Here is a 15463-nt window from a genome sequence, read left to right on the forward strand (position 1 = left end):
TCTCTCTCTCTCTCTCTCTCTCTCTCTTGCTCATGTAAAATAATTGAAGCCTACATCTTCTTTAACCCTTCAACTTAATTCTCAATGGATATAGAAGTGAATATGAAGAAAATATTCACTTCAACTTGATTGGTCAACTAATCAATATTCAGACTTAAAGTCACCAATAAAATAATGCCTAAAATAGTCATTTAAAAAAGCACTTTGTCAGATATTCTCAAAATATAGTCTGAACATGTGTGAAAAACGGTGGAAGAACCTGGATCATTTGAAATGTAAGATATTTTTTGAGGGACATTGCACTATACACCACCTGAAAAAGCATTAATTTCAATGTAATTGAATATTAATGTTTGGACATACAAAATTACCATAATTTGTTAACATTTCACAGTCTTCAACAATGCTTACCTACCTATAAAGGCAATTGAAGCAGACCCAAAATATATATATTTTTATATTATTGAAATTAGTAAAAAGCTATGCAAATTGCCATTCTAATATGGCATTGCTGGTATGAGCTTCTTTTGACTTCTCAACCACCTGGTAGAGCTCTGTTATTTCCAAAATAAACATCAAGTTGAAAAAAAACTATTGTAAATTCTTATTTGAGTTGTTAGTAATTGGAATTTAAGGTGAAAACATGTTTTCAATATGTTTTTAAAGAGACAATTAAAGGGTTATTAACAAGAAGCATACTGATCATGCATTGTGACAAAGATTTTTATTTTATTGACAAGATAGTCCATGGACTGCTCTAACAATGAAAATACATGTCCTCAAGAATGGAAGAAAGGCTAGAGGGGGCGAGATCAGGTGGGACCATTCTAGCCAATGAGAGGGCAGATACGCGTGCGAACACAGGGCACAACTCTGATATAAAGTAGTTTTTTTTTCAAAGTTGCCAAAATGCCACGTGGTCCACTTATATCAGTGCATTTGTAACAACCCAACCATTACAGAAGTTATATTCGGTCAAATAATTAGCAATATTGTTTTGTTGTTGACCAAATGCGACACTCATTGACCTCTATACAAAAATTATTCACTTCGTGGTCTTCTTTTCGTGGACAGATTTTTGGGGGAGTAAACCCTCTCGCTTCGCCTCTTCTTCTCTGATTGTGCGACTTGCCTTGGTGGAGAAATGTTCTGCTTCCTGCACCAGGCTAGAGACAAGTTGAGAGAGAGAAAGAGGGTTAGCTCGCTGTGCTCTCTGAAAGAAAGGAAATTGACGGTAATGTTACAATTTAGTACGACCAAAATAATAGTTATTCTATAGTATAGAAGATACGGATTCACTTTTGATTGCACAGACGAACATTTTTACGCGTAGCCTAGACAGGCACACGGTAGGTTTTTGCGACGAAGAGGCAGAGGGGAAAGAAGAAATACTATTATACCCCTTCGTTTGAAACCCTTTAAGCTAACCTACCTCCAGGATGTCGGAGCGAGGAGGGCTCCCGCGGACTGGAGGTGCCCCCTCCCCGCACTTGCAACCCTCCAAACCGGTCACGATCACCTCGAATCGCCCTGTCCACATGAACCTATACGCCACCTGGGAAGTGGACCGCTCTTCACCAAGCTGTGTGCCGAGGTAAGAGCTTTCGAGGAAGGGAAATAACGTTAGTTCTGTCGGTTGGTTCTTCTTATCTGGTTTTTGTTCGTTAAGACAAATAAGTACTGTTTGCAGACCATTTAAAGACGGACCCTATGGTTTTTACGGGTCATACTTTGGTTTTACTACCAAAACGCTCTTAAATTCTCTAACCTAACTGTGGCAGACATAAAAGACAGTGTTTGCATTGTTTTTAGGTGTCTGGGTAAATAGCATAATAAGACATTGTCAACCTGCAATAACCTTTATTGTTGTCTACCTGGTCAGCCCAGACACGTAGCCTATAGGCTAGTCTACAACATTATAATACAGAATCATCTTCTGTATCGTTCTTGTACACGTACCCCTCACTATAGACACAGGAAACTATGATTCCGATAGAGCATTGTATCTCTCGGTCGGTCGTGGTATTTTGGGGGAGACCCATCATATCAAATGCACCACTGGCCATTCAGATGGTGGCATACAGAAACCAGTTGTTTGTTCCTCGACAGAACAGACTGTCTGGGTGTATTTCCCCATAGCTCAAGGCTCCACCATTTGATTTCGATTAAAATGTTGCCAGTGGTTTTAGCAACGTTCTACAGTCATTAGCCTATCAATTGATAAGGTAGATTTTGCTGTAATCGAAGTCCTATTTTTGGGGGTTAACTGGAAGGGAGTGTATTGATCCAATGTAATGGAGCAGTAGGAAGAGATACCAGGATAGCACACACCTGACATCCATCTATGGTCATTCTGAACAAAGGCTCTCAAGATCCCTCTTTGTGTGTGTGTGTGTGTGTGTGTGTGTGTGTGTGTGTGTGTGTGTGTGTGTGTGTGTGTGTGTGTGTGTGTGTGTGTCAGTGCCAGTGGTTTAGAGGCCTCTTTATTGTTCTATTTCACATTCCCCCTTTCTCTGCTGTATTATAATATACTGTATGTTCATATGCTATATGACACTGTATGTAGTCATTGGTATGTGTCTATGCTATGTTTATATACAGTGCATTCAGAAAGTATTTAGACCCCTTGACTTTTTCCACATTTTGTTACGTTCAGCCTTATTCTAAAATTGATTAATTGTTCCCCACCCCAATCTACACACAATACCCCATAATGACAAAGTGAAAACAGTTTTTGAGAATATTTTGCAAAAAAAAAAATAGAAATACCTTAAGTATTCAGACCCTTTGTTATGAGACTCGAAATTGAGCTCAAGTGCATCCTGTTTCCATTGATCATCCTTGAGATGTTTCTACAACTTGATTGGAGTCCACCTGTGGTAAATTCAATTGATTGGACATTATTTGGAATGGCACACAGCTGTCTATAAAAGGTCCCACAGTTGACAGTGCATGTCAGAGCAAAAACCAAACCATGAGTTCGAAGGAATTGTCTGTAGAGCTCCGAGACAGGATTATGTCGAGGCACAGATCTGAGGAAGGGTACCAAAAAACTTCTGCAGCATTGAAAGTCCCCAAGAACACAGGGGCCTCCATCATTCTTAAATGGTAGAAGTTTGGAACCACCAAGACTCTTCCTAGAGCTGGCCATCCGGCCAAACTGAGCAATCAGGGGAGAAGGGTCTAGGTCAGGGAGGTGACCAAGAACCCGATGGTCACTCTAACAGAGCTCCGGAGTTCCTCTGTGGAGATGGGAGAACCTTACAGAAGGACAACCATCTCTGCAGCACTCCACTAATCAGGCTTTTATGGTAGAGTCTCTGAATGTCCTTGAGTGGCCCAGCCAGAGCCCGGATTTGAACCGATCGAACATCTCTGGAGAGACCTGAAAATAGCTGTGCAGCGACGCTCCCCATCCAACCTGACAGAGTTTGAGAGGATTTGCAAAGAAGAATGGGAGAAACTCCCCAAATACAGGTGTGCCAAGCTTGTAGCATCATACCCAAGAAGACTCAAGGCTGTAATCGCTGCCAAAGGTGCTTCAACAAAGTACTGAGTTAAGGGTCTGAAACCTGTTTTTGCTTTGTCAATACCGGGTATTGTGTGTAGATTGAGGAGGGGGAAAAAACAATTTAATCAATTTTAGAATAAGGCTGTAACGTAAAAAAATGTGGAAAAGGTCAAGGGGTCTGAATACTTTCAGAATGCACTGTATACCTTCCCCCCCTTCCAAATGGCGATAGATACCTCCAGCAGTATTTCAGTACTATATTAATGCAACATTCACCTATAGAAGTGTCATAGTAAACGGGTGTAGTGCTGCTGGAGCGCGGAGGAGCGGTGCTCCCTCACTTTTTTCAATTTGATTCGAGAATACACTGAGCTGTAAAACTATTTCTGGAAAATGTATTCTAATAAATTATATTTAATTACCACAAAAATTCAAAGAAAAATTATGACAAACCAAATAAATATGTATAGCAGCCTAGAGGTAGGTAAATGGTGGTTTCTTCCCTGTCTTCTCTCTGGTGGTGGCAAGAATGATACATAACTATTAGGCATACCTGTGTGCACTGCGGAGGCCCATCAGAGTCGTGACCACTTTGGCCAATCAGAACGTTGAATTTGGCCTTAAGGATGTTCATAAAACTCCACGGACCCCTCTTGCACAGTGGAACCCAGAACGATATGTGACCACTTGGTTACGGCGACGCCGTTTTGCTGAGGACACCTAAAATGCCCCCGTGATGGTTTATGTTCACTACTTGGTCAATTGATTTGATAGCATTTTTAATCTATGCAAATACATTCTATGAATTGATAGTTCACTTCTCTGTTTTCTTTTATTATGTAATAAGGTATATTGGAACCATGTGTTCAAGCTAATCAAATCAAAGCTTATTTATGATACAGCATGTTAGCTACAGTGGGGAAAAAAGTATTTAGTCAGCCACCAATTGTGCAAGTTCTCCCACTTAAAAAGATGAGAGAGGCCTGTAATTTTCATCATAGGTACACGTCAACTATGACAGACAAAATGAGGAAAAAAAATCCTGAAAATCACATTGTAGGATTTTTAATGAATTGATTTGCAAATTATGGTGGAAAATAAGTATTTGGTCACCTACAAACAAGCAAGATTTCTGGCTCTCACAGACCTGTAACTTCTTCTTTAAGAGGCTCCTCTGTCCTCCACTCATTACCTGTATTAATGGCACCTGTTTGAACTTGTTATCAGTATAAAAGACACCTGTCCACAACCTCAAACAGTCACACTCCAAACTCCACTATGGCCAAGACCAAAGAGCTGTCAAAGGACACCAGAAACAAAATTGTAGACCTGCACCAGGCTGGGAAGACTGAATCTGCAATAGGTAAGCAGCTTGGTTTGAAGAAATCAACTGTGGGAGCAATTATTAGGAAATGGAAGACATACAAGACCACTGATAATCTCCCTCGATCTGGGGCTCCATGCAAGATCTCACCCCGTGGGGTCAAAATGATCACAAGAACGGTGAACAAAAATCCCAGAACCACACGGGGGACCTAGTGAATGACCTGCAGAGAGCTGGGACCAAAGTAACAAAGCCTACCATCAGTAACACACTACGCCGCCAGGGACTCAAATCCTGCAGTGCCAGACGTGTCCCCCTGCTTAAGCCAGTACATGTCCAGGCCCGTCTGAAGTTTGCTAGAGTGCATTTGGATGATCCAGAAGAGGATTGGGAGAATGTCATATGGTCAGATGAAACCAAAATAGAACTTTTTGGTAAAAACTCAACTCGTCGTGTTTGGAGGACAAAGAATGCTGAGTTGCATCCAAAGAACACCATACCTACTGTGAAGCATGGGGGTGGAAACATCATGCTTTGGGGCTGTTTTTCTGCAGAGGGACCACGACGACTGATCCGTGTAAAGGAAAGAATGAATGGGGCCATGTATCGTGAGATTTTGAGTGAAAACCTCCTTCCATCAGCAAGGGCATTGAAGATGAAACGTGGCTGGGTCTTTCAGCATGACAATGATCCCAAACACACCGCCCGGGCAACGAAGGAGTGGCTTCGTAAGAAGCATTTCAAGGTCCTGGAGTGGCCTAGCCAGTCTCCAGATCTCAACCCCATAGAAAATCTTTGGAGGGAGTTGAAAGTCTGTGTTGCCCAGCGACAGCCGCAAAACATCACTGCTCTAGAGGAGATCTGCATGGAGGAATGGGCCAAAATACCAGCAACAGTGTGTGAAAACCTTGTGAAGACTTACAGAAAACGTTTGACCTTTGTCATTGCCAACAAAGGGTATATAACAAAGTATTGAGAAACTTTTGTTATTGACCAAATACTTATTTTCCACCATAATTTGCAAATAAATTCATTAAAAATCCTACAATGTGATTTTCTGGAATTTATTTCCTCATTTTGTCTGTCATAGTTGACGTGTACCTATGATGAAAATTACAGGCCTCTCTCATCTTTTTAAGTGGGGGAACTTGCACAATTGGTGGCTGACTAAATACTTTTTTCCCCCACTGTATTCAATGCAATGAAATGCCTACTCGCAATAAAGCTCTCCTCGCAAACAGTGCAATGATATTAAGCTATATATATTTGTATTTACATTAGGCTATAGACTACAAACAGCTATACCACATAGTCGTAGGCCTATTATGCTATAGGCCTACAGCAAATGATTGTTGTTTGTTCCTGAACTGTCCGAATGGCAGAGCTATCCATCAACTATCCTTTATCACCACAAGTTGGTTCAACTTCTTTAATTAACATCAATGCGCGATCCTGGCGCTGTCATTTCAGCACTGTTCGCTTAAAATGTCCTTTCAGTCCTTTAGATTAAAATGACATTTCATCAAGATCTGTTGCCTACGCCTATAATAGTCATATTCATCACTTATTATTATTATTATTATTACAAATAGAAGATTATCCTTCTCACGATGGTGCTTGTTTAGTAAACTTGGATCAAAGAATCAATGTCTTGCAAGATCACATAATGATTCATTTGCATGTTACATAACAGAACCGAATATAATACCATAGCATAGTAGGGCTATAACGTTACTGCTACACTAAAAACACATCCTCATTTCTAATGAGATTTTAGGATGGTTAGCTGAAGCCGAATAGTCAAAGATATATGCAACATAGATGCTTTGATTGAAACAAAATACAAGAAAGGCTAACACCATCTGTCTAATACACTCACGAAACAGTAATTCAAGATGATCTAAATGCATATTTCCATGAAACTGATTGAGATCAATCAAATAATCGGCAAATTGATGCAGTTTGGATGTTTCACCGGTAAAACATGAAGAATTATCATTCACGATTGACAGTGATTTGGAGGATGCATTTTTTAATGGATATTCTATAATGATAATTAAATTGGCTTAATATGTTGGTACACACTTTGAGGAAATTATAACGTCATTTACATTTTTCTTTGCGCTCCCTCACCTAAAAAGATTGCACTACTACCACTGATAGTAAATTAATTACCATATAATAATATCATTAATAATAATAATCATATCATAAACATACTACAGAATCACTGAATAGAGATGCCACTGTATGAGACAGGGATGGTAAAAGCATCATATGGGCTTTAGTACTGTACTTCTTAATTCTCCTTTTCAAAAAGCTTTAGAGCTTGGCTGGTTTAGTACTAAAGCCTTTGAGTGTGTTTTGACGCCTGCTTTTTAGTATTTTTGTCAGCCTTTGGGTGTGTTTTGACACACAGTTTTGTCAAGTGCTTTTTTGGGGTAAGTAAGTAGATGAGTTGTGCTCTAAAATATATTGTCTGTGTCCTGTACTCACTTCACTGGACTCAGATCTCCGTTACTTTGACGTCCTGTCTCTGATTACTAAGAATAGAAACGTCTCCATTGTTTTTAGGGGGTTTGTTGACTATATTTCATATTTCAGTGCATAGTGATGTCACCTTGCTGGATCTGCACAGTTTCAGGGCTTTAGCAGAAGTCACGGTCCATCACCCCTTCTTCGATTTCACTGCAGAGAAACAGAGAACCAACCAGAATGCTGAGAAATACAGCCTTCCTTCCTTCCTTCCTTGAGGCAATCACTGATCTGACACAATGTAGATTGTTAGACTGTGTTATAGAACCCTGAGTTTCACCTGTCCAATCAGATATGTGATCACTTCAAGGAAGGAAGGAGGTGAGGATGGATTTATTTTAGAAGTATCGTACCCAGCCCTCAAGTGTGTCTCAAGACGTCTTAAGACATGGTGATGGCTGGGTACGATTCGAACAGGCCCAGGGTGTCTTATCATTGTTATTGTTGCAGGAAGCTGAAACGTGAACTCCCTCACTGTAGAGGTTTGTAGCTGTAACCTCTTCTTGTTCCCGTCTACCCTCAATGCTGTTGGTGTGTTGTTTACATAGTGTTTACATACAGTTCCAGGGTCAGTTCTTATGGACACTTTACCGTCATTAACTATTCTGAGGGCGGGAAACTATCAGTATGCAGTAACCTACTTTCTCCAATTTACCATAGCTGTGTTCGAATACTCATACTAACCGCACTAACCGTACTATTTGTGAGGTAACTTGAATATGTGGTATGCTTATTGGTCATAGTATGGATAGAGTTAGTATGCCAAAAGTTCCCGGATGTCGTACTACATTCGCCAAAATATGAAGTATACAAGCAGTGGACGTATTTCCGTGCTTTTAGGGCCCATAATGCAATTCTTCAGAAAATGGGCGTGGCTTCTGAATGTTTTCAAATTTGAAGAAGATGGCGGAAAATATGCAGCCGAAGTCCGAGGAGAGCGGATACAAATTCATTGCTTTAACTAATTATGACAAAGGTTAAGAAAATGTTGAGCAATGTAATAAAGTAATGACTTTTCAAATAAGTTACGGTACACGTTATGTTGGCTGACAATGTGTTGGCTACGCTATCCTTACGAACCGCATAGCATATCATTACAGCAGTAGGTACCGGTATGTTAGCTAGCTACCTCGTTAGTTAATACATCGAAGTTGCCAGTATATTAACTATATGCTATCTAACTACCCAACGTTTATTGACTTCATTATTCACGTCATTCTTAGCTAAGTGGTATAGTCGTTGTGCGTTCTCAATAAACATAAATTCGCTCTGGCTATCTACTCTATCTACTACTTTCAGAGCACTCTCGTCTGAGTGTGCCAGAGCACTGTCAGGGTTGAGTGTAGATGTGGTGTGGAATCATGCGCAGGACACACAGAGGCTTCGTACAGACGTCTTTAGTGAAGACAAAAGAACAAGCCAAACACGGCAACAGGCAACCAGGCAGGCAAGCGAACTTTACGCAACACAGTAAAGTGCAAAACAAAGGCGCACAAAGTGCGGAACTCTCTCCAAACAAAAATACAGAGAGAACATAAACGAACTAGCACACAACGTGACAACGAACAATTACACACAACACATGACAAAACTCAAGAGAACTATATAGGACGCATAATGAACACTAACAAGGAACAGGTGTAACAAAACAGACAAAACCAATTAAACATCGAAACATAGAACGGTGGCAGCTAGTACTCCGGAGACGACGACCGCCGAAGCCTGCCCGAACAAGGAGAAGGAGCAGCCTCGGCCGAAACCGTGACAAGCACAGAATAACTGATTAATTTACGAATGCTCAACACCCGTTGAATGTGGCTGGTGTCAGGAAACGTTGGCAAAAAAGCATAATTAAATTGTTGCCAGCAGCACAGTTAGTCAGCAACGCTCTGGATAACATGAAAACAGCCTAACCAGCTCTGCTAGGGCGAGTGTGCTTGACTGCAGTTGTGAGGTCAGAACGCACGGATCAACCCTACTCCTCGGCCAGTGTGCGCTCTGAACGCTCAGAGTTTACGAATGGACAATCTGACAACGCTCTGAATTTACTAATGCTCAGAGCTCACTCTGGCACTCCAGATTGAATTTACGAACACACCTGAAGTCGTAAATGTCTAGCTAGTAATTTGTTATGCTAACAAGCTAGCAAGAGGTTGCATAGCAACAGCATCAATTTCCGGTAGACCGGCGTAGTGCTAGCATGCTCAACTGAAAGGATACCGTTTGTTTACAGTATACTAAAATGAACTAATAGTATATAGTATGAAGTGTATATACTCATTAAGTATGTAGTATACAGTATGTTAGTATGGGTATTCGAACACAACCCATGTTTCTGCAGCGTTGTCATCACCACCAGCGCTTGTCACCAACCATCTCATTCTCACAGCTTTTTCGCTTCATTGACTTTCTTATGTTGAAACAACATATTTTTTTATCCCAAGCTAAATAATCCCAGTGACACAAGCAGGCTACCCGTCTTTGGGTCTTTAAAAAGTGTCTTTAAAAGCGCTATGCAGTGCATTTGGAATTTTTCCATATTTTGTTACGTTACAGCCTTATTCTAAAATTTATTAAATACATAAAAAATCCTCATCAATCTACACATAATACCCCATAGTGACAAAGCAAAAACAGGTTTTTATAAATTTTTGCAAATCTATATAAACCCCCCCCCCCCCCCCCCCCCCCCCCTCCGAAATATCACCTTTACATAAGTATTCAGACCCTTTACTCAGTTTGAAGCACCTTTGGCAGCGATTACAGCTTCGAGTCTTCTTGGATATGACGCTACAAGCTTGGCACACCTGTATTTGAGGAGTTTCTCCCATTCATCTCTGCAGATCCTCTCAAGCCCTGTCAGGTTGGATGGGGATCATTGCTGCACAGCTATTTTCAGGTCTCTCCAGAAATGTTATATCGGGTTCAATTGGTGGCTCTGGCTGGGCCACTCAAGGACATTCAGAGACTTGTCCGAATCCACTCCTGCGTTGTCTTGGCTGTGTGCTTGGGGTCGTTGTCCTGTTGGAAGGTGAACCTTCGCCCCAGTCTGAGGTCCTGAGCGCTCTGGGGCAGGTTTTCATCAAGAATCTCTCTGTACTTTTCTCTGTTCATCTTGCCCTCCATCCTGACTAGTCTCCCAGTCCCTGTCACTGAAAAACATCCCCACAGCATGACGCTGCCACCACCATGCTTCACCGTAGGGATGGTGCCAGGTTTCCTCCAGACGTGATGCTTGGCATTCAGGCCAAAGAGTTCAATCTTGTTTCTCATGGTCTGAGAGTCCTTTAGGTGCCTTTTGGCAAGCTCCAAGTGGGCTGTCATGTGCCTTTTACTGAGGCGTGGCTTCCGTCTGGCCACTCTACCATAAAGGCCTGATTGGTGGACTGCTGCAGAGATGGTTGTCCTTCTGGAAGGTTCTCCCATCTCCACAGAGGAACTCTGGAGCTCTGTCAGAGTGACCATCGGGTTCTTGGTCATCTCCCTGACCAAGGCACTTCTCCCCCGATTATTTTTAAAACTTTTTACCCCATTTTCTCCCCAATTTCGTGATATCCAGTTGATAGTTATAGTCTTGTCCCATCGCTGCAACTCCCGTACGGACTCGGAAGAGAAGAAGGTCGAGAGCCATGCGTCCTCCGAAACACAACCCTGCCAAGCCGCACTGCTTCTTGACACACTGCTCGCTTAACCCGGAATCCAGCCAAACCCTCCCCTAACCCGAACGACGCTGGGTCCATTGTGCGTATCGTCATGGGTCTCCCGGTTGCGGCCGGCTGCGACCCAGCCCGGGATCGAAGACCGCTGCGTCACTCGAGTGATACAGTAACCTTGTCCGAGCCAGAACAGCCCATAGGGCGGAGCTTATCTCCTGTTTCTGTAGCGTGAGGCAGCTTGATGTACAAGTACACCCCCTGGACAGGACGCTGGTCTATCGCAGTGATATGCACCTCCCTAATGCCCACACCTGAGCTGTGTCAATGAGAAATACTAGCTATGAATGAAGGAAGAAAGCCCACAGATTATATGCTGTATTCTGCGCTCTTGTGCTTTAATCAATCTGCTCCACAATAAGGTGTCACACTGCTACACTATACCACATAGTCAGTCCTTGTCTAACCTTCCCTCGCCCCACGCACACACACACACACACACACAGCCGATTTAAGAAGGACTGGCACACGGATCAGGGCAGTGCTCACTCTTCTGCTCAGTTGAATGGCCAAGAGGTCTGAAGTTTCCCTTCGCGCACCACTGCAAGGAGAAGTGATTGCAGACAGAGCGAGGGAGAGCGGGATGGAGGGACCCCATTCTCTACCCTTCTCTCACTGTCTACACTTCTTCTCGAAGTGTGCACTCGTTCACTCCTCCTCATGGATGTAAAATGAATGGACCGGTGTAAGAAACTCCCTAGCCCCTGCTTACACCAATTCAATATGTTTTAAGTACATATGTGAGGGGTAGTGAACAAGTGTACACTCCTAGGATAGAGAACGGGACCGTATCTCTACTCTCTGCCCTCTGGCTCTAGAGAAGAGTAGTCATGTGATAGGAGACTGTCTGGGTGACTTTGTTGAATGTGGATCGTAATGCTGCTGTATGCTGAGATGTAGGCATGTCAATATAGGGTGTTTTGGGGCGGATCACTTCTGTTCTTGTCCTCACCAGAGCCGTGTGTGTGTTCGTTCACACAGTTCATTGCTCCTGACAGCAATCTCATAGCTGTGGAATCCTATCCTCCCATCTGGCAGAGGGCCACCATTGGGATGTATGGAGTGTATTACAGTGTGTGTGTGGAAAGAGGATAGCCACTGACACTGTGAAATACACTGAGTGTACAAAACATTAGGAACACCTTCCTAATATTGAGTTGCACCCCCCCCTTTTCTATCAGAACAGCTTCAATTCATCAGGGCATGAACTCTACAAGGTGTCAAAAGCATTCCACAAGGATGCTGGCCATGTTGACTCCAATGCTTCCCACAGTTGTGTCAAGTTGGCTGGATGTCCTTTGGGTGGTGGACCATTCTTGATACACACGGGAAACTGTTGAGTGTGAAAAACCCAGCAGCGTTGCAGTTCTTGACACACTCAAACTGGTGCACCTGACACTTACATTTTTTGTCTTGCCCACTCACCTTCTGAATGGCACACGTACACAATCCATGTCTCAATTGTGTCAAGGCTTAAAAATCCTTCTTTAACCTGTCTCCTCCCCTTCGTCTACACCAGGGGTTCCCAAACTCTGTCCTCGGGACCCCAAGGGGTGCACGTTTTCATTTTTGCCCTATCACTACACAGCTGATTCTAATAATCAACTAATCATCAAGCTTTGATAATTTGAATCAGCTGTGTAGTGTTAGGGCAAAAACCAAAACGTCCACCCCTTGGGGTCCCGAGGACAAAGTTTGGGAAACGCTGATCTACACTGATTGAAGTGGATTTAACAGGTGACATCAATAAGGGATCATAGCTTTCACCTGGATTCACCTGGTCAGTCTATGTCATGGAAAGACCAGGTGTTCCTAATGTTTTGTACACTCAGTGTATGGTCTGGTGATGGGATCCAATATGATCCACACTATGCTATAGTTACAGTCTCACACAGTTACAGTACATAAAACAGTAAGTCCAGCATGATAGATTGTCATTACTAACTTTGTGATTCACAGTCACATTGATACACCGTGATACAGTCAGAAGGGTCACATACTGTTATAAAATACCGCAGGGACCCTGCAGGGATCATCAACTAGATTCAGCCGCAGGCCGATTTTTTGATTGAGCGGATGGTCGGGGGGCCGGAACAGGAGAGGGAGAGAGGGAGAGATTCCATCCATATTATAACAGACCGTTCACTGTAATGTAATAGTGTATTAATAATGCACTATAATGCTTACAAACTGTTGTACTCTGATGCACTGACACATGGATAGTGGATAGGCTTTTAGCGTTTTTGAAAACCTGTAACTGCCATTTCCTGCAATCTAGAGCAAAAACATTGTCCAGAATGCTCTTATATGATAATAAATAAAGTAAAACATTTGTATTCTTTTTGATACGTTGTGATGCTGATGGGGTTTGACCTTGACACAGTGGGATACTGACACACTAAGTAGCAGTGACACTCTGAAGAAGACACACTGTGACACTGACACTGTCTGAGGGGACTGAGTTGTTACACTAACTTTCAAGCATGATATACAGTACACACACACACACACACACACACACACACACACACAGTGCAGCTCTAAACAGGATTAGACTTGTGCTCTGGACATTCATCTCTAATCGCTTTAATGAAGGGCCAGAATCTCTCTCTCTCTCTGTCTCTCTCTTTCTCTCTCCCTCCTCCCCTTATCTCTGTACCACACATGGAGTCACATGGTGTCTCCAGAACAAGGGGTGAGGGAGCAAGGTGCTGGGTTGGATAACCGGGCGCTAACAAAGTGCACACGAGAGCGCCACTTAGCAAAGTTGTGAAGTCCGATAAGTTCTATGACGTAGTAAGCTTTTGTGCAACCGCTGCAAATGTTCTAACTTCAATTTAGTGAGAAACACGTCCAACACTTACTGAGGGGTATGCATGCATGCACGCACGTGTGCTTGTGTGTGTTTATAGGGGGTGGGTGAGAGGAGATTGAATCAGTGAGATGGGTGGGGCTTGTCCTTGGCGAGAGAGCGAGAATTCTTCAATCAGCCATTTTTTTTTACCCATCCGTCCCTGTGTGTGCGTGTGTGTGCATGTCTGTGTCTGATCATGTCTACGGAGAGAGAGAATGCTCCTATTGACCTTGCTAATGTCTGTTCATTCACAGAGTTAACATCTACGAGTGAAGAACTGAAGGACCTACAATCCATGTCTTCTACAATGTAATACAGTACCATTGTAGAATAATAGTGAAGACATCAAAACTATGAAATAACACATATGGAATCATGTAGCAACCAAAAAAGTGTTAAATAAATCAAAATATATTTTATATTTGAGATTCTTTAAAGTAGCCACCCTTTGCCTTGATGCCAGCTTTGCACACTCTTAGCATTCTCTCAACCAGCTTCATGAGGTAGTCACCTGGAATTAACAGGTGTGCCTTGTTAAAAGTTCATTTGTGGAATTTCTTTCCTTCTTAATGAGTTTGAGCCAATCAGTTGTGTAGTGACAAGGTAGGGGTGGTATACAGAAGAGAACCCTATTTGGCAAGAACAACTCAAAGAAGCAAAGAGAAAAGACAGTCCATCATTATTTTAAGACATGAAGGTCTGTCAATCCGGAAGATTTCAAGAACTTTGTGCAGTCGCAAAAACCATCAAGCGCTATGATGAAACTGGCCCTCATGAGGACCGCCACAGGAAAGGAAGACCCAGAGTTACCTCTGCTGCAGAGGATAAGTTCAATAGAGTTAACTGCACCTCAGATTGCATTCCAAATAAATGCTTCACAGAGTTCAAGTAACAGACATCTCAACATCAACTGCTCAGAGGAGACTGTGTGAATCAGGCCTTCATGTTCAAATTGCTGCAAAGAAACCACTACTAAAGGACACCAATAAGAAGAAGAGACTTGCTTGGGCCAAGAAACATGAGTAATGGACATTAGACCGGTGGAAATCTGTCCTTTTGGTCTGATGAGTCCAAATGTAAGATTTTTGGTTCCAACCACCATGTCTTTGTGAGACGCAGAGTAGGTGAACGGAGGATTTCCGCATGTGTGGTTACCACCATGAAGCATGGAGGAGGAGGTGTGATGGTGTGGGGGTGCTTTGCTGGTGACACTGTCTGTGATTTATTTAGAATTCAAGGCAAACTTGGCTACCACAGCATTCTGCAGCGATACGCCATCCCATGTGGTTTGCGCTTAGTGGGACTATAATTTGTTTTTCAACAGGACAATGACCCAACATACCTCCAGGCTGTGTAAGGGCTATTTGACCAAGAAGGAGAGTAATGGAGTGCTGCATCAGATGACCTGGCCTCCACAGTCACCCGACCTCAACCCAATTGAGATGGTTTGGGATGAGTTGGACCGCAGAGTGAAGGAAAAGCAGCCAACAAGTGCTCAGCATATGTGGGAACTCCTTCAAGACTGT

At 42.7% G+C, this 15463-nt stretch overlaps 1 protein-coding gene across 1 annotated transcript in view; it reads left to right on the top strand.

Moving 5' to 3' along the window:
- The first annotated feature begins 1066 nt into the window (after window positions 1-1066).
- Window positions 1067-15463, top strand: part of LOC311132420 (phosphofurin acidic cluster sorting protein 1-like) — a 71528-nt gene continuing 57131 nt past the window's right edge. Inside the window, 1 exon segment of the mRNA XM_084165707.1 lies at window positions 1067-1594. Coding sequence (XP_084021833.1) covers window positions 1440-1594 — 155 coding nt within the window. The 5' untranslated portion in view covers window positions 1067-1439.

Source organism: Coregonus lavaretus (genome assembly GCF_964263955.1).
Source record: "Coregonus lavaretus genome assembly, chromosome: 7".
Classification (NCBI taxonomy): domain Eukaryota; kingdom Metazoa; phylum Chordata; class Actinopteri; order Salmoniformes; family Salmonidae; genus Coregonus; species Coregonus lavaretus.